The following is a 21,030-nucleotide window of genomic DNA, read 5'->3' as shown; positions in this document are numbered from 1 at the left end:
ATTTAGTGTATTAGATAGACAGGAATTTAAATAGATAATCCCAGGTAAACCTTGCTAGGATAATTTCAAAGAGCTGTTTGACCTATTTAGGCTGATCAGAAATAATCAGAGACCTTGGTTTTGCAGGCAGTTCATTCTTAATGATCTAATGGGAGAGTGATCATCATGCACAGACTGGACTGTCAAACATACAACTTCAGGGTTTGGGTTATTTAAGCTAATAGCCCAGACCAAGCGCTCCAAGGTCAAAATTGCATCTACCAGATTCCTTGCAGTAGCATTTGTATCCATTGCAATTACAAGTATTTTGCAATGGGAAACATGACTATATAGCATTAGTACTTTTTGTTTGATGCCTTTGAAAAGCATAAAATGAAAGATACTCTCTATTTTTATAGCTGTGTTATGTCCCTGGATTCCTGGGATTGAGAGAGTTGTGTGCTGTTTTCTGTTGCTTCTTTTGTAGATGATGGTAAAAGATATTTCCTGGATATTATGTTCCAGTCTCAATGGGCTTTGTTTTTTCACAGCTGAATCAATTGTATTTTCTACAAAGCAAGCCTGAGAAGGGCACATATGCATCCTCCTTTCATTTAAGAATGATTTAAAAATCTATTGCTTAATGAACTATATATATTCATATATATGTATATATATATACACAGAATGCACCAGCTGACTTAATTTATCAAATGGTGAATAAATTCTTCTGAGAACAAAGGTACAGATTTCCTGTCATTCTGACATTAGCCATTCTTCGTGTGGGATGAGTAACATCAAAAGCATCTTAAATAGTTCTCAGTTTTCTTTGCTAAAAGATTTTGACAGTGTTAATTACTTCTGCTAACAGAAATTTCTGACACTTACATGACCTTCTGCTGCATTTGAAAAAGGCTGTCATGTTTGCTGTACTCATATACACAATGAAAACCCCAGGAAATTAAATGAAATGAAACAAAACTTATGTTTAACATTGTTAGCAGCCAAGTCAAGCATTTCCAATGACTTCATCAAAACACAGATATCATGTCTTTTATGGGGGGACTTCTTGCCCATGACAGAAGCTGACAGTGGGCTTCAGCACCATTTCACTTTCTCCTGATCAGCATCAGACTATCCGTAACTGTAAAACAGGCTCTGCTAGTGCCTGTGAAATCAGAAGAAATGATAGAAAAGTTCTAACTGAAACCAAAAACCATTACAATCACAGAATAGGAAAATGGCAGAATGGGAACATTTTAAGGGGAAGAAATATAGAACAGGCAAAGTAGTTTGTGGTATACTCTATTTTCAATGCAAAAGACCAAGGACTTTGCTGTTCAAGCAGCTTGTACCTTTGCACTGCCAATGGTTTGAGTAATGTCATCATCCTTGGATAGGTGCATTTGCACCAACACAAAATTCTGTTTACTCATCACCTACTGATTCATTCACACATAAGAAGGTGAATGTACACATGGAAGTCAACTTTATATACAGTATTTGCAAAAGATCACTAATATTGTTGCACTGGTATTAAAAGAAAAAAGCACATTAAAGTACTATAACTATGTTGGCATAAAAATATCTAACATTAAAGCTGTCGCACAAAATCTGTTGACTTATTGTTAAGTGCTTTAACTGCAATTCATACAGAAAGGTTCAACAAAAGTTTCTTGAACCGCAGCAACTGAAGACAGAGTGATAGAATCATAGGATAGTTAGGGTTGGAAAGGACCTTAAGTTCATCAAGTTCCAACATGTGAAATAGGTCATTGCTAAGCACAAAGGAAAAAAAAAAAAAAAAAAGAGGAAAATAAAGATCAAACAAATGAAGTTCAAACTGTGATGGCACAGACAGCTGCTGTTTTCACAAGTGTTTATAGCTGCGGTCTTTTACACTTGTTACTACAAGATCAGGCTATTTTACGTATTAAGCTATTTTTTTTTTTTTGTCTTTCACTTTTTTAAGAACCTTTGGTTTTAGCATTTGCCACCTACCACTGTTTCCAGTTGGCCATCTTATCTCTAACTGAAAATAAAATTATGACAGCATGCTGGGGAGAAAGCACGGAATATTTTAAAGTCATGTGAAAAAGTGTGTAGGCTGTTAAGGATCTTTATTCTGATACAATACTGCAAAAGCACTCCCAGCATAAAGGAGATTTATTAACATTAAGAGATGTTCCAGTTCAGAGGGAGAGTAAAATAATCCACCCTGAAGAGCTACATTCTGGGTGATTACATTTTGACCTCAATTCCTACTATATTCTCTAGTGAATTTGTCTGTACAATAATGTTTCCCCTTCTGGAAACTAATCCAACATCACCTAAAGTTAGATTTTTCTATTGATTTTTATGGTCTTTGGCTTCTTAAAATCAACTGTTGTTATATCTATAACATTTTTTTTTTCCCACATGATAATTTTTCTATCATGTTTTTAAAAGCATACTGGAAAAAACCCACAACATTAAACTATATGTTTAACCATATAGAAACTCTGAATAATATGAATAGATGAATATAAATCTTTACAATCCATTGCCTTGCTACAATATTTTATTCTTACAGGACGCAAACTTCCTGTCACTAAGAAAGTCAGCTTTACAAACAGTATTCATTTTTGCGACTCCAGCTTCAGTCATATTACCATTTAAAACTGTAAAAAAAAAAAAAAAAATAGTTGCTCTATTCAAATTGGAGGGGAGGTTGCCATGTTGGTACATGGTAAGTGCAATAAATATAAATAATGCAATGGTATATTACTATCAACACCCAATGTGAGCAGAGATAGTTTTTCTCCTATATATGTTAAATACAGAAAATAGTAAGGAAAGACTTTCAGAAACCCTCATTAGTTAACACTAAGCATCACCACTCACTTTCAAGTACTTCTTGTTAGTTTGACTGCTGTGTGCGTGCTGCACAGGGAGGGCTTCTAGAAACCTCCTGTCGAATGGCTCCACTCCTTGTGTATTAACACACATTTATGAAGGGATGCATTGCAAAACTCAAAATTATTGCAGAGTAATTTCAGGCAATGCAAGATTTTTCATTCAAGTGTAGCATCTTTATTAGGTCAGAAACCAGCATGCAGGTGAATTTAATACTTCTTTTTAAACTTATTTTTAATGCTGGAAGCTGTACATCTTTCAGGCATGAAGCAACTACACCAAAGGAACAGTCTAAGAACAGTTTCCTGAACTGTGGATTAATGAGCAGCTTAAGTTTTAATTTACACAAACAGATTAAAAATCACACCAAAAGTTTCAGAAAAACTGTGAATTCCAATGACACTGCTTCTACCTGCAGCAGAAGCTTGTGAGAGCCCTTGACGCTTCAGGGTTATTTGCCATTTATAAAAAACTTTAAAAGTACCAATTCACGAAGACACATAGTCTCAGGATTCACCAAATTCCAGGTTCAGGAAGGCTCTGAAATTCGGATAAAGTAGCTTTAATTAGAAGCAACTTAAAAGTTTTTATTCAGGTGCTGTTATTCAACTCTGGAAGACACCTTTCTGGAAAAATCTCCTGCTGGGCATGAAGAACTCTGGCTGAAGACTGAGTCACACTCCAGCTGCCATAGTGATGGGAAAATGGCCCTCTGCAAATCCTCAATTACAGGGAGTCCTGGAATGAAAACCAAGAGGAAAGACAACTTTCCCCTTGTTGATTTGGTGAAATCCACTTCTGAAGCAGAAGCACTTTGAGCTTTTCTACAACACTTGAAATTTGGATTTATGTGATGAATACTGCTATTCTGATGCTAGTATGCTGGTTGCCGTTGCCTCAGTTGAGAATGCATCTTTCTCAGCCCACCTAGATGTTGATAGCTATATTCTCTCAAAACAGTTTTTTTAAGATCTAAACCAAGGACACAGGTGATCTTTTAACTCCCGGTATGTGTAAGGTCACAGGTAGCAAGGTCAAACACTCTCTCCGCTTTTGCTCTGTCCCATGAGGCACTGCACCTAGGGTTATTGAAGGAGTGAGAATTGAAAATATTTGGATTAAAAGGCAATTGATCATACGTATTTCAACCCCAGATCAGTCTTCTGAAAATATTCTTAAATAGGAAGCTTTCTAAAGAAAGATAGGCAACACCAGTAAAAAACTGCAAGTTAGTTATTCTAGTAAACAAAATGTATTAGCTACATGAAGCACTGGGAATTGACAGCCTGTTTTCTGATGGCTTTAAATGCTTCAGACTTTCAATCTACTAGCAGTGTTTTTCTGTCATGCTACCCTATACTTCAAGTTGTTTTTAGAAGCACTTTTCCTATAGAAAAAGAAGTAAAACATAAGTTTTAGCTGTCAGTAAGATGCAAAAGCTCTCAGAGAAAGCACATATGGATAGGTATTGCTTGTGGGCTCAGATCTACTCCACTGACCATAAGAACCTGTTTCAACTTAATGAATCCTGCCTGGCTAATGAGAAATTTATTTCACATACAGATAAAAAAACATTTTTCCCCCATTTCCTAAGAGACTTTTCACTTTCAGGGTTGGTTTTTTGGGGGTTTGGGTTTTTCTGGGGTTTTTAGGGTGCTTTTTGGTAATTTTTTCTGCTCTTCTTGGCAAACTTAGGTCAAGGACAATGATTATATTTTTAAACTGTAACTGTAAGCTAGACATTATTTAACAGAAAGCAGTCATGTAACATGCATGATTCAGGGTTGCTAATTTCAGGCATCTCAAGACAGAGTATCAGCTTTGATACCAACAGTCAGAATCTTTATGGAGCAATTCTTTTGCAAGCAGATGCGACTTGGCCAGCACTAATTGTGAAAAGAAGTTCAGCAGAATTTCTTGACCCTTTTCCATCTTCTCCAAAAATTCTGTCCAACTGTACCAGTATTGCACTAAAATGGTTGACAAAGCAATGAGAATAACAATCAGCTTCTACCTAGCCTTATCAGCAATGGAACAAGAATATCTAAGGCACCCCTAAACCAGTTTTTCCCTGATTTTCAGACAGATGCAACAATTTGGAACTTGGTTGCAGTTTTTCCTTCTCATCATTGAAGTCAGGACCTGCATTCAGTCAGAGCTTTCCTGCTCTAAACAGAGTGAATTGGTAGCCTTTGAGCAGTGTGTCTTTTCAAGAGATGCAGGTGAAAGCAGCCTGTCCTGTCTTGGAAGTCAGGTTGAATGCTATGTCTTCATGGCTTGTGATCTCGGCCATTCATGGCTTAGGCTGGTTCTCTCCTAGCATAACTTTACTGTGAAAGTTATGAAGTTTTAAGGATATTGCTTATCTTAGTCCTGAAAGTAGTTTGCTTTTTTTTTTTTTTTCCAGCATATCCTGTAAGCCACACAACAGCCAAGTAAACAAAATACCATACATGAGATAATAGAAGAGTATTTCTAACCAGCTACATCAGACTCCACATTTGGAAATCTTTTGTTTGCTACAAAATGCTTATTAAACAAGTATTCTAATACAAATAGATCTTGCTTGCAGGTTTAAAGTACTGCATGTGTGATACATTTGGGTAAAGTACTTAGAACATCACAGCGTTGTTAATATGAATAATTTAGCATTAAGAAACTATATTTTGCTTCTGATAACTGTCACAACTATTTATTTTGATAATTTCTTACTGGATTTGCAAGTGAAGGAAGCAAGGTTAGCAAAGCTTTCAGCTTTTTACAGTGAAAAGCACATTCTCTTAAGTTGCAGGGCATCTTTCTGACAGGTTAGAAATACCAACAGGCTTGTATGCATCGCTCGTGCTTTGAAAATCATCAGTTGCATTTGGTAGCAGGAATTACTGTTACCCTCTGGGATTTAAGTAAAATCACATGAATGAATATTTGTCTTAAGGTGGGGAAAGGAGAAGAAACAACAGATGCTGCTTAGAAAAAATAACAAGCAATAAAAACCTGAAATAATGCATGTACTTTTCAATAGAACAGCAAGGACTATTGAAATGTGTTTGGGTATTGGTTTAATTTTATAAAATAAACATTCTGTTTCAGACTAGTTTGATAACAATGGCTGAACATATAGGTGGCATAATTGTTCATATTAAGAAGAATTAGAAATGCCAAATGAATTCAAGATTTGTGTATTTAATAGAATCGCTGGCCAAAAGATTTTACATTATTGCATCTAAAAGGTAGATAAGGGCATATCAGTAATCTGCAACAAAGGAAAACAGAGACAATAAAAGCAGAAAAACAATAGCACTGAAATTAATAAAACTTTAGTAGAATTCTCTGAAAAAATACAAACATTTTAGACATATATAAAAATAATAAGCATTAATAGTTAATATGAATTTAAAATCTACTTATGAGCCTACTGAGATTTCTTTATAAACTAGATTACCTGTATTTTCAGCTGAAGTGGAAAGGAAATGCAAAAATTTTGTGGAAACAAGTTGATTTTTTGTTCCAAAGAGCTCTATCACATATTTATTACAAACACATTTAATTCCAACTGTCTCCCAACATTTCCATTTTGAATTAAATTTTAGAATCATACACAGAAATCACACATGGTTTTGATTTCTATTAAAATTACATTTCTGTTCAGCAAAGACTTGCCCACACATGCTAATACCAAGGATCAGGATCTAAAAGCTTAAAACTTCATAATCCCATTGGCAAGTGATCAGGAAGCTGGAATGAGGACATAACATCTGGACTGATCATTCAACATCAGTCCAGACATTTACGAAGCATGAGTACATTAAAATCTAAGCATGTACATTTGCTGTAAATCAAATGCAGACTGACATGCTCCCTTTTGGATGTTGGAAAGCAAGTGCTGTGAGAATCTCTTCCAGTGAAAAAGGGAACAGCTTTCACATCATCTTTAGGTTTGTTTTTTTTTTTTTCTTTAAAACGTGTGGTGGCTGAGATTGGCTTGGCAGTGGGAATATGCAGCTGAATAGCAAACTGAATTGTAAAATCCCTACAGCACCTAAATACTGTCCACAGCTATAAAAATAAGAAGTGCTCAAGAGTAGCTTGGCACTGAGGCCAGAGAACACAGACAAACATCATCTATGGGGCCAAACCCTTCTGGATTACACAAGGAGACTAACCAGCTCTTGGGAATGCCCCTAGGCCACACAGAATTGCTGACTGAGGTTAGGTAATCATGAAAAAAGGAAGAGAAGGTGATGAATTAAGAACTCGCATCTTCTACAGTGTGTCCCAGGAGCCAAAAGATGAGGTGCAAAGGACTGAGGTTTGAAGGGATCAACTTTTTTTCCTTTTCCTTTTCTTTTTTTCTTTTTTTTTTTTTTTTTTTCAACCAGAAGAAACCTGAAGTGCTCAGTATGGAAACTTCCTCTCCCCAGTCTGGCCAATAGTGCTCCATCATTCCACTGAAGCTAGAAGCCTGTAATTGCTGTAATTTCCAAGTTTGATGTGGAAAGGAACCAATACGAAATTCCACCAGGGGCTGTGTAGTTACTAGGATTGAGTGAGGAGAATCCATAGTTCCAAATTGCTGGAAAAGCAAAAAATAGTGCCTTACTCAAAGAAAATCTTCTGAAGATTTTCAAGTAGGCTTGAAAACCTATTACTTAAAGCTTTGAAAACTTCATCAACAAGTCATGACTTAATCTCTCTATTTGGATGAAAAAACGCACAATCAAAACTAAATGATTTAAGTTTAATCCACATTTTTTTACCCCTCAAGTGAAAATAATTTGACAGTTTTGAACGTGCAATAGATGATGCATCAGTCTTGAAAGTTTCAAGCCTCATTTCTAGTGAATTTTATGTACAAGCCTCTTCTGAATTTAAAGTAACTTCTTTCTTGATTATAAACTTCTCATAAAAGACAAAGCAACCAGTAAGAGCATGATGCATCTGCAGTTAGTGCAAATGGTAATTGTGTTCTCTTGGATAAGTATTCTCAAGAGACTCTAGCTTGCATGGCCATGCCTTTTATTTAGAGACATTAGACACATGCTGAATATTACGTTTTAAATTCTGTAGTCTATTCAGTGAATCCATCTCCACTTCAACTGCACTTTCCTCTGTAGGATAAGAAATTATTTTACAGCTCTTAAAATTTGAGGGTATTTTAGGATTTAATTTTCTTTGAAAACCCAAACATAATAAATAACACATCCTTGGAAATAGATGCATCTCCAAAATTCTGAAATTAAGTTTAACTCTGAATGAGGTCTCAATATTTTAATTTTCTTTCATGAAAGCTATGAAGACTAAAAGTTATTGTGAGACTAACTGAGCTAGTCTAAATGCCAGTGAACAGAAACTGTAGTCTCATTCATGTTTTATAATCCACTTTATTAACATGCAGGAATACAGGATGCAGCCACTGTACATCCCTGATTTTTGAGGGAAAAAAACAAAGGGAATGCTGATTTTTAAATAAATAAATGAATAAATTTTTTTCCTTAATCTTGAAGGAGTAAATTTTTAAGTATTCTGTGAAGAATGTGCACAATGTGAATATAGTACATGCCTTTGAGGCTAAAAATTGTTTGGTGTTGCTGCTCAGAAAAATCAGATCAGAAGTATTTAATCCTGCCATTGCTGCAGGTGCTTCCCAAGTTATAAAATGTTGTAAAATACTGAGAAAATAGTGGTTAGATCTATGTGCATTTTGGGATAAACAGAGCACTTGCACTAAGGCTTAGTGTAACAGCAAGTATAGTCATAATTTATCTGGATTTTTCAATATGAATAATTCCTTCAAGAACTTGTACAGCTCAGTAAAATTGAAATGTTTTATAGAAAACAAGCACCCGGTTCTTTTGGTATTTTATTGTACTTACATTTAATGAGGCCATTCAACTATGCAGACCTATTTCACCTCATTAGGTCCACGTGTACTTCTACACTTCGAAAAAGTGTTGAGTGGTTACATCCTTTAGACTTAATTTGGCATTAAGTACTTTCATTCTTTGTGTCTCTAAAAAAGAAAGCAAACTGGCAAACAATCGGAGTTTTGACTTGCAACCTGATTTATGAGAGAAATCATTGGGGTCAGTCAAGTATGCTGAAACATAAGTCTCTGAAGAGACTTGGCACTTGCTATTCCGAGGGGAAGAGACACACACACACCCCACACACCCCCCCCCCCCCCAAAGCCCAGACAGCAAACAATGACTTGCAGACTTGTCTGCTGAGTGCTCCCCTGCCCTGCAGCTTACAGCTCTGCAGTACTATGGGATAAGTATGACAGCATTTAACAAACACTTTGCAAGTTACAATAATTATGCAATGTATCAAGTGGGAAAGAATCGGGCTCTGATGGTGCTTTTTGTCAGGTGGAGGAGCAGGAGGTTAGCTGATGATTACATTTACAGTAATGAGTTAATCCAGCCGCTCTAAGGGTCACACTTATGTCAGCTGAATAATTTCAAATCACACATTATTTATAGGTATCACAAATCAAATAAACAAAATTTCCTCTATCAGTGGAAAACACTTTCAGTACCTGGTTAGAAAGACTAGTTGCAGGTAGACATGACCTTGCTACAGCCCTATTAGAGATGTTAGCAAAGTTGTGCTTTCTATTTGCTCCCTTTAAGCTGTCCCTGACATAAAACAAAAAACTTTAGGTGTTGAAGGAAATGGAAACAACCTGTTAGAATGCTTCAGAAGCACGTTCAGCAAAACTGTCATGTGTTCAAGCATCAATGTGTTTTTCTTTCAAACTCATTCAGAACAGACTACTAGAAAGCTTATGACAATAGTTATATAGTAGCAGTTCAAAGATAACACAGGCCTGGATATCAGACTGTTTTTTCCCTTAGGGAAAATTTTTGAAGTGTTTATAAATTGGAAGCCAACAGATTATGTCTCAAGTATTTTCTATAATGTTGTAACATAACTAAAACTGATACACATACCTCCCATCCTGAATAAACTGCTATATTAACATAACTGTCACCTGTAATACCAGCAATTGGCAGATCTTTTTCAGTTGTTAGCATCTTAAATAAAAATGAAAATGCAAGAGTCTGAACTGAAAACCATCAAAACTAAACCACACACCTTACTGTTCTATACCTAATACGTATAACATACCACGATTGCCAACATTTTCATTTCTTAAATTGCAGTATGCACTGTGCACATATACAACATTACAAATTACAATCCACTGACAACAAATGCTGATTTCAATTAAAAACCTCTTTATTAAAACCAATCCAAAACAGCAATTCTAATACTTTACAGTAATAATTTCAATGCATAATTTAGGAAAATTACTGATTTTTCACATCCTTTTCATCTGTACATTCCTTCTTCTGTGTGCATACTATACATGGCATCATTATGATTTCCCATTGGGATTACATTACCGCATTTAGTGCGACTTCTTTGGTTCAAAGTGATGAAATTCTTCCTCAAAGGCTTCATAAACTTCCTCCACTGCATATATGCTGCTGCTACAGATCCATGAATTAGAAGTGATTTCTTTAAATTTCTCACTGAGTAAGCTGTCCACTTTCAACATAAGTCATCATCTGATGATGATTAACAATCAAGAAGCTGCACTATATTCTCTAAGCATTTTAAATAGTAGGCGTGTAGCTCATTTTCTTCTGGCTGTGGAATAGCTAAAAGGAAATAAAAAAACCCACAATTTGAACTTCTAGTTAATTCTTAATAAAAAATTACTTTTTCAAAGATTGCATCAAATACCTTGTTAGAATTAATTTATGATCTTAACCTGTATATTAATGAGTAGCAAATCAAGTACTTATACTTTATGTTGCAAATTCTGTTGCTTTGTTTTGTTTTGTTCAAGGCTAGATTTTCACAACCTTCCAAGCCCCTACTTGGTTGTGACAAAAAAGTGAGAACTGCCTTTTGGTTATGCTGTTACAATCAAGTCATGCTTTGTTCTTCCTCAAACTTCTCCTTGGGCACAACAAAGTGAGAAATGTAAAATAACAACAGCCATGTTGAAAAATTCACCCATTTACACTCAGAACAATCTACCATTTTAGCCCAATTATTACTGTAATGTGATCAAGGGATACTTAACTAGGGTAGGCTAGTTGAGAACCTTAATGCATGAAAATAGAGACTGCAACTTCACCTGACTGTACACTGCAACAATTACAGTTCATACTCAATAACTTCATACTCAGTATTTTGATACTTCGATGGTTATTGAATTAAAAATTGCTATTTCAGTCTAGAACTTTGTGTTCTAAAGCAGTACCTAAATAAATGGGGATTAATGTTATGAGGCGCTGGTCTGAAAAAGATACATATTTCTACCTTGTTGATTCAACATACTGTTTTGAAAATTCCCTGATCAGTGGTAGTTACACTATAAAGAACAACAAAAACTTACGTATAAATGAACACACTATGAATATATGAAATGTTGCATATGTTATATTTAATAATTGACTTAGTAAAGGATGAGTTTGAAACACTACACTGGCAAAATCAATGGATTTGGGTGACAGTACAGAAGTATTAGCATGACAGAGTCTAGCAAGAATACATCTCCTTATTAGTATACTAACAATGTTTAACGTGCGCAGAAATTCTGTGGCAATTCGGTTGTGCAAAGTACTGTCAGAACCTGGCATTGTAAGCTCCCCAAATTGATAAGCCTATTTGACTACATCTATAGAGCAATTAAAATGAGACATTTGCATATTTCTGCAAGATCAGAGCGTTCCAATAAACCCCAGCTACAGACCAGTGTTTGAACACCCTTCAGAATAAATGCTCTTGAACTGAAGATGGCAACCTATCATATAAAAGCTATTCAAATGATAGTTATATTCAGTTAGTTAAGCAAAAAACTCAAGTCTTCAGAAAGTCAGCTAACTCATGGTACAGTATTTTAAGACTGGCACAATGATCTGTTCTGATGCCTTCTCTCTGTGGCTGAACACTGTGAGGTTGAGCACTGTTAAGCAAAGTCATTGCTAGATGAACAACTTATCGCAAACTTTGCTGCAAGCACGATCAGAATTATTGTTACAAGCTAACCTTGGCAATTACCTGAGGTATCATTTATAATATGTTAACCAAGAGGTATTTTTCTATATCTATATTTATAAGATGCCTAACCATAAACCATATTATTACTCATGATTTTAGAGACAAAATTATCCTTTCAAAAAACTGTAGCACAACGAAAACTTACTGTGATTATATAAATTAAAACGTATTCACAATCTGGTTGACAAAAAAACACAGAACTGGTATCATTTGCAAATAAGACTTACTTTTCTTCGCTAAAGAATAAGCCTCATCTATTACTCTCCTTATTGATGGATTCTTCAAAATCACTTTTGCCTGTAGCACACAAAACCACACAAAATAGTGAAATGACTTTCTTCCCCACATGTTCACACTTTAACAGCAAAGCTTAGAAAATTAATGTAATTCAGCAGAATCTTAGAATTATCATATGACTGTATCATCATACAGTCTGCATTTATATAAGCAGTCACAAATCACAGAGGACAAGCTGCTTCCTTACCACATTGTTTAATGTCCTAGTCTGAGCACCTATGTGAATACAAAAATAAAATGGAACTGCTACTATAAACTTTTTTATTTACTTAAAGGCTGCTGTATTGTTTACAGCATAGAAACATTACAAATTTTTCATGTATTTCTCAAAATGCTAACCTTCTGATAGTTGTGAAGCAAAGCCCAAAACGAAGCTGCTCCTATTCTCTGAACATCACAACTGTCACTTTCCAAACAGCCAGACAGGACTGCAATCGCTTTATCTAATGAAGAAAATAAAACATAGCAAAAAAAAAAAAACAACCCAGAAAAAATAAACCACAAAAAAAAACAAACTGCATCTAGAAAATATAATCAAACCCACACAAATACATATACATGTCTCAGTATTTTGGAGCACACTTATTTTTATGACAAGTATTGTATGTCAGAGGAATTACACAAACTTTATTATCAGATTAAATTTAAATGCACTTATGAAACTGGCAGACTGCATTCAAAGAAGTGTTAAAAATAATATAGCAAAACAAAACTAAGCAACGTAATAAAACATGCACAGCCATCAGCTATGCACAGAGACTGAGTAAGCCATGAAACTGTTTTACAACTCCCAGTATCTACAATTAGAGCCACATCAGGATGGAAATTAAGATGTTTTTATTTTCCTTAGTACTTATTATGTAGATGATTTCTAACCAATGAGAAATATTCGCCACCCCATGGTAGGTGCCTTAATTTCTTAGCTTTGTTCTGAAGCCAGAGTCCTTAAGTTTGCTTACTCACTTCGTGATAAAAAATCATAGATTATGGAACTGAGTAATGTACGCTTAATTAAGCAGCAAATCAGCCCCTTAGGGAGAAAAAAAAAAAAAAAAAAAGCATGGACACTATGAAAACCTATTGAAAAAGACAGGAGTATTCTTTGCAGTTAAATAGGGGAAACAGGCCTTTAAAAAAAAAAAAAGAGAAAAAAGTTCTGTGAATGTTCTTACATTAAATATACATGGCATGACATAACACAAAATAGTCTGTCTCAACATTTGTGACTTGCAGGAGCTAATACATTTTGTCCAACTGAAAGACAGGAACTTCATTTATTTCAAACTGACTGACACAAAGGATCCCTTCAAAACCTCCCTGAAAATGAGCTGTTTGAAAAAAATGCAAAAAATCCTTTTATTCATCATGTGTTACTATATATTATCAGTCTCATCTCTTATATTTTTAACTATTTGCTTTTCCTTTTGCTATATATTATTTGATTTTCTGCCAAAATATATGTTCTGTAATTACTTCTACAAAAATAATTTTTATGAAAATGCTTTTCTAAACAACAATATTGTGTTCTTGGTTAGTAACTGAAATTGCAATGAAAACATATCTGGAAGGCCCAATGTTCTCAGAGTAAAATAGCTTGAATACCTTTTAGATACTTACCATTAGCTAATATCTTTGGCTTATTAGTTGTACTAAAACATATGTTATGTAGAATAAGAAGTGCTAGATGTTGGCTGCTTTTGTGTTTGTATTTACACATTTCCACAATCTGGTCTAAGAATCCATTTATCTTCATAATCATCTGCTGTCCCTCTTCTCCAAAAGATATGTTCAGTAGCAGCTTTAGCCAAAGAGTAGACACATTACCAGGATTTTTATTACTTCCTTTTGGTAATGAAAGAGACAAAAAGTTCTGCAGGAAGTTACTCTGTCAGACGGAGGAAAAAAGATGTTAGAAATTAGAGTAGTCCATGTTTTGCTCATTGCTGTCTGACCTTCCAGTCTGCACACTTGACTAAAACCTAGTATTAATGTTTCATTTACATATTTCAGGGAATCCATTATTATAGTCATGAATTTTTGAAAGAATTGCATATTAAAAAGTATCCACATCTTGGTTAAAATGTTAATATGGTAAAATACATTTTCTTCTGTAATAGTTTATGCAATGTAGTTACAGAAAAGTTGACCATATTTCTTTAAAGGCTAATTCCCATCACTACCTAAGCTTCTTGTTATGCACTTAGCATTTATGCCCAAAAATAAACTAGAAAAATTTAATTGAATCAATGCACTACTTAATGCATTCTTGATTCCTTACTTATTATTGCTTGCATTATTAGCACATGCTAAAGAGATCATAGAATATCTCAAGTTGGAAGGGACTTATAAGGATCTATAGTCCCACACCCCCCTTCACTGACAGCCATAGGAATGTTGTCTGGTTTTGTAAGCTTTGAAGAAAGAGATCAGTGTGCTGATGTGGCATACACTACTCTTTCCTAATCCCAGTGTTTGCCTCCACTTTAAGGAGACTCTGAACAGATGAAAACCTATTCCCTATCAAATGGGAGAGAAGTTCTAAGATAACACTCCTATGACTATGATGAAACAAATCCTTGACTAAATATTCCCAACCTCACTGACCTTCAACAACACAAGCGCGCCTAGTTAAAAGCTAACAATCCAGCATAAAACTTCATTGTGGTTTTCTTCACATGACTATAATATTGGCAATTTAATTTTCATAGATGGAATTAATAATTCAGCATTGCTTACACTTATGAAAGCAGAGCTCAGGAGAGAGAACAAAGACTTAAGTATTATCACACTAGAGTGAAACTCTGAACACAGCAAAAGCCAAACCAATTCAGACCAACTACCATAGAAAAGAACTCAAACTCTTAGTTTCTATCACAAAGTTTGAGTTTCAGCAATTTTACAACTGTATGACCAGATTTTACAGAATTAGCACTACAGAAAGGTCATACTTCTCCCTGCCTTCTCTAACAGGCGACTAAGTCCAAGCACACAACATTGTTACTGTAAATTGAGATAAATTGTTGAAATTATTAAACTACTATAAAAGATTGTAAAAACAAACACACTTTTTGTAAGTTCTACAGTGTTAGCTAGTTTTATCATATCACCACTGTAGCTGATGTTCTACATGGTTTGACTGCTCAAGGTGTTGAATTTATTAAAATGATCAATGTTAAATTTTAACAAAACAGATTTCTCAAAGAAAATTTCATAGAGGATCATTCAATATGCAAATTAAAAATGGAAAAGACAGTACTTATATATTCTTATTTATGAAATTAAAATAGATTCCTAAGTAACAGCCAATTATAGACATGCAGGACATCTTCTCTTAAACTTTTACAAAGAATGTTTCATACAGTATGCCTAATGATTTATACAATGTTTAATTTGTTGTTTACCCCCATGCAGTTTGTTCTACTGTATGCTCACTTGCATGATCCACTAACTATTGCTATCAGTATATATAGGTATTAAATTTTTTATACTTCACTGAAACTGAGAGGGTTTAAAAAGCTCTAGCAAAATTTGGCTCCATTTGCTGTTTCTGCTTAGACTACGAATAGGACTGAATTGCATGATTCTCTTTGGGAACAGTAAAACAACTGAGGAGACAACGGCTTTGATTTCTGCAGAAGCATCTCCATAAGATCACAGAACATTCCATACTGAAATATGAGGGTTTATTAAAAAGGAAAATGCATCCATCACATTCCTAATATCAAGAATATTATGTACTTACCTTCTGAATAGTGCCTTTACAGTCATGAGACAAAGCAAGGTTAGAAAGAAGACAAAAGACCACCTGCTGAATTGGGCTGTTATCATCTGACACTTGGGAAGCCAATTTCAAGACGTTATGCATTAATGAATTGCCAGCTGCACTTCGTGCAGATGGAAGTGATGATGACGGTCCACCACCGGCCCAACAAAGTGAAGTACAACCTTAAAAAAATTGAATGTTTATCATATGAGAAATGCACATATACTTAAAAAAAAAAAAAAATCTCTAGAAAGGGCAGTCTAACATCTCAAAGATTGAGATGGAACTTTCAAAAGGAGTGTGTTTAATCTTTTTCTTTGAACCACAGTGAAGTCAGTGAGACATGCTTTGAATAGAAATGTGCATTTTTTAACTGATGAAAACATCTACATGTATTTCTTTGTTTGACTACACTAAGGGGAAGTGGTTAATCAGTTCAGAGTATGTGAGTTTGGGTCACCTCATAAATCAACTATTTTGGACAGAAAGAAAAAATCTGATGAAGCTAAAACTACTTGTCCTTATTAGTGAGGAGTTAAGAAACAAGAAAGACCATCAGGACTTCAGCTTAACTTCCAGTACATCACAGGACATTACATTTTAATTTTATATCCTGTGGTTGACTAATACGTATTTGACCACATTTCATACACATATACAATACATACTCAGTCCACACTAAAAAAAAAAAAGTCTTTAATGAAAAAAAACCAGGCATCACAAACTCATTTAAGGTGTGAGGACATTAACTAAAAAGATGGTTAAAAAGCTCAGACTGTTCAGTTAGTATATTTTAACCATGCTAACCCTTTTATGGTATTTTGACAGGGAGAAATCAACAGATACTTGTATGTCTCTTCAAGCCACTAGCAAATCATTACCTGAGTCAATAACCAGGATATGGAATGACACAAATTCATATTAGCAGAAAAAAAACCCACCAAAAACTATTACTCATAAATAGAAATAAAAGATTTATTCAAATGACAAAGAGAATCCTTGTGAAAAATACACAAATATAAGCTAGTGAGACCAATGCACAAATAAATGGAAGAAATTTAGTACGGAATTAAATTAGATTATCGTATATATCAAAACCAGGATGTTCTCAGTAAGGGCTGAAGTATAAACTATATGAAGTACTGACACATTGTTCTCTGAGAGAGAATTCCTAGAGTAGTATTTTTATAGAATACTATTCAGTTTGGCAGGATTTTCACTGTAACCTTCAAACATAATGGTTTGAATTTAATGCTATTTAATCCCTTAATACAATTGTACTCTTGCTAAATCCAATAGTCTGAAACAGGATCTGAAAAAAAGTCTTGAATGTATTAAAATGAAAATTCTTGATAGACTTTGATGGACCAGGGCTTCTACACTTCCTTGTTATGGTACTAATAAACATTCTAAAAGTTTTTCTTTCTTAATTATTCTGGTTAAACATTTTGATGTATTACATCATAAAGTGACTCTCCTACCTGCAGGATAGTTTGCAGTATAGACACAAAGCAAATGCAGAGCTATTTGCATTGAGGAGTCGTCCATTAAAAACCATGGCCATAGTGAATGCAGCACAGGAACAAGATGAGCTTTGAGTGCTGCCATCTACAAGAACATGAGGAAGAATTTAAACTGCTATACTATTAAACACTTTGAAAATGAAGCATAAACAGAATGAGAAAAGCATATTTTTATCTTATTGTGTCCCATTATTTTGCTGTAAAAGACTGTAGGGAGAAAACTGACACCCTACTTTCAACACTAATGAAACCGACTCTATCCCAGTCAAAACCAGCACTCATTTCAATTACTGAGACATGCAAACAAAAGTTTATTCATTCCAACTGTGGTTGTTCGAGAGATCCCTATTCTAAAGTTCTGTTCTACTCCAACTAAACTAATTATTAGAACTCAAAATGCATGGAAATAGAAGACTGCAGTTCTACAGAGCAAATGATAGAAAACTTCAGTTATCAACTGCAACCTCCTTCTCTTTTCCCAGAAACTGTCTCTGCAGACCCCTGACTGAAACCAAACAAAACAAAATATTCCACAATATCTCTTCTCTGATATTATGACACAACAAAATTATGGGGACCTTAAGGACAATGAGATGGCTTATTCAGGTCCATAGTTTACATGGTGTTCTATATACAAAAGTGGTGCTAACACATGTCCGCAATAGGGATACTTCTGGAAGGTCTGGAGATCTTGGGTTTCCACCAATGCATTTGCTAAAAGTAGCACAAGTTGTACCACAGTGCCAAGACAAATTTAACTGTGAAAGAGAAAATGGGAGTAAATGTATGAAAGGTATTAGCAATAAGGCAGAGTAGTAATCAGAAAAGAATAATAAAGGAAAGAAAGAATGTAGAATTTTCCCCATGTTAAAAACAGGTAAGCAGAAGAACCAAAGTAGAAAAGAAATTGAAACGCACAAACTAAAAAAGCCAACAGAACAACAAAGAACGTGAAATGAAGAAATTCAAAACAAGATTTTGAGCAAGGAAAATTATGAAAATAACCCCAAGATGAAATTAAAATTGTACCTTGCAAGATTAGTGTAATTTAACTCGAAGAAAAATAAATAGCAAATTATTATTTAGGGTTTGGGATTTCTTTGTGTGGTTTTTTTGGGTATGGTTTATTTTTCTTTTGATTGTTTGCTTGGGTTTTCTGTCTTTCAGAAAGGGAAAAGAAAAGAGAGAGTAAAGAAGGAAAGGAAACATAACTTTCCAAGATGTGAAGTGTCGCTCTTACATGACTTATCTTATGGCCCGACAACATTCCCTGCATCCATTTTTTATATTATATGCTTTTAAAATTGCAATTATTACTTTCAACAAACAGAAGTGCGTATAAAGGACAATAGCCATCTAAAACTTTGGTAGAATGATGTTTCAATAAGAACACTGACTTCCTGTGCATGTATGAAATATTCTTAGGAGGCAGGAATTTAAAGTATTTCTTCCATTAATAACAAGCTTTAATTTAGCCGGCTCGAAAATAATTTCAAAGTCGAAAAAAAAATAATCAAGATCTTCATTCACTAACTGAATGTGCTCACACTATTTCAGAGTAAGTATACTTACTTTACATTCTTCATTTTCAAAGAGGCAGTTTCTGAGGAGCTGCATAGAATACCTTAACTGTTTGTTAAGGTTATCCTCCTGTTCAGAGAAAAATATTTGAAGATCATCAGCAAAAGACCAGAATTAATTTTGTACAAGTATAAAAGCAATTTCAAAGGAGAGATGCAAATTTAAGACATCAACACTTGGGTCACATCTCTGCAGCAGCTTCCTTCTCATCTCAGGTAGAATTCATCTCAGCTAGCTAGTATAGTTTAGTATACTAAAAACATTTATAACAAGTTACTACTAAAGATATTTATGTTAAGTTACTTGGAGTCATTCTCATCTCTCTTTATAACCCACAGATACTATTTCTAGTGGCACTGATCAGGCCAAATGCAGAGATCAGTAATGCAGAACTCCACATCACTTACAACTAATGAAGAATGGGTGGGAACACTTTCTGAGTATTATTTCCACCCTAAAGCAGACATCTAAAACAAGTCAAATGAATCACTCCCCACTTATTTTCCTTCCTTGGGTAACAACAAGGATAAACTAGCTCTGTCTTACAGATCTCTATATTTGGTCAGACCAATCCATCCTTATATTCTCAGTGTCTTGGTACCCTATACAAAATAATAGGAATAGTTTCCATCCTGATAAGAATATTACAAAGATAAATACAGACCTTTGGATAGTAAAGTCCTATACTGAGACTCAAATATGTAAGTAAACAAAAAAAAAAAAAGAAATCTATCTTTGTGACAGTGCTGTGACACTAAAAGGCTAATGATGGCTGACCTAACTTCTATAAAGTTGACATACTAAACCACTTCTGAAAGATAATCAGATTCCAATAGCTTGTTCACCACAGCAGACTATTTCTGTTCTATCAAGCATAAAGGAACAAAAATATAAAATAGGATTCTTGCTTAACCACAGACAAGGTGACGCAACAGTACTTGCTTATAAATCATAACGTACAGTTGATGACATTTAGAGAAGAAGTAAGAGCCTACATCAAAAAAGTTAATGAAAGTCAGGCGTAAGATGAAAACGAAACATGAGCAGTAACTTTAAGATGTTCCTTCAAGGAAATCCCACACTGTTTATTTATTTAACAAATATAAATATCAATAAAACCTATAAAATGTTACAAGCTACAACTTATATTTATGTTAAACTTCTACAAGGTTGAAAAAGCTATAGACTGTTGATGGCACTGTCTATATTTACTTGTTTTAGGTTATCTTGATTTTTACTACAATCCTATTTTGAGGTGTTTTGGTTCTCTTTCTCTTTTTTTTATCTTTTTTTTTTTTTCTGAAAGCTTAGCTATTTGTAAGTAGTTTTCATGCCCTTAGTTAAGATCACAGTAATTATTGTGAACAAAAAGGAGTATCAGGTAAAACAGTTAAAAGAAAAGAGAAAAAAAAAAGAAGCTCCAATAACTTCACTTTGAGAACTGTGCCCCCAAGTGGGCTGGGGGGGCAGTTTTGTGAATTATCAGCTGAATCTTACTTTTCCTCATGTGAAACTAGATTGCTTGTCATTATGTATCACATATGATGAACAGCACAGTTACATATTATATAGCAACCCATAGTCCCAGCTCAGCAAAGAAATCTGCCACAAAGCCTTTTGCAAATCTCTTTCAAATAATTCTTAACTAAATAGTGTTTCTGACCTTTCTCAGAGGCTCTTTTCTTTCAGGTTTTAAATTCCTTCTACATCTAGGAAAAGAACAAACATCCCCAGATTTTCCCTTCTCAACCCAAGAAATATCAACCTTGCTGAACATGTCCAGGGCAGGACACCTTCCAGCCTCCACCCCTTGAACAAAGGATAACAAATGTGCTTAGGAGATCTCAAGAAAAAATATGGTAGCTTTCAAATGTCAGGGTCAAACTCAAATTCTTTTAAGAGCTCACTGTTATA

General features: G+C 34.6%; 1 protein-coding gene across 8 annotated transcripts in view; it reads right to left on the bottom strand.

Annotated features, from left to right (window-relative positions):
• Positions 1-10,098: 10,098 nt before the first annotated feature.
• RTTN (rotatin) overlaps positions 10,099-21,030 on the bottom strand; it is an 88,435-nt gene continuing 77,503 nt past the window's right edge. For 5 of the 8 annotated variants that reach the window (XM_065667913.1, XM_065667909.1, XM_065667910.1 and 2 more), the window contains 7 exons: positions 19,108-19,185; positions 17,494-17,620; positions 15,992-16,194; positions 13,867-14,134; positions 12,589-12,692; positions 12,180-12,249; positions 10,099-10,541 (listed from right to left, as the gene is read on the bottom strand). In XM_065667913.1, coding sequence (XP_065523985.1) covers positions 10,459-10,541; positions 12,180-12,249; positions 12,589-12,692; positions 13,867-14,134; positions 15,992-16,194; positions 17,494-17,620; positions 19,108-19,185 — 933 coding nt within the window. In that variant the 3' untranslated portion in view covers positions 10,099-10,458. Of the gene's footprint in view, positions 10,542-12,179; positions 12,250-12,588; positions 12,693-13,866; positions 14,135-15,991; positions 16,195-17,493; positions 17,621-17,641; positions 18,294-19,107; positions 19,186-21,030 lie in introns of those variants that run through there. The other 3 variants (XM_065667912.1, XM_065667914.1, XM_065667916.1) reach the window with 3 other exon arrangements.

This window comes from Lathamus discolor, chromosome 2 (assembly GCF_037157495.1).
Source record: "Lathamus discolor isolate bLatDis1 chromosome 2, bLatDis1.hap1, whole genome shotgun sequence".
Lineage (NCBI taxonomy): Eukaryota > Metazoa > Chordata > Aves > Psittaciformes > Psittacidae > Lathamus > Lathamus discolor.
Note: the sequence above shows the minus strand (reverse complement) of the source record. Positions and strands in the feature narration are given on the sequence as shown.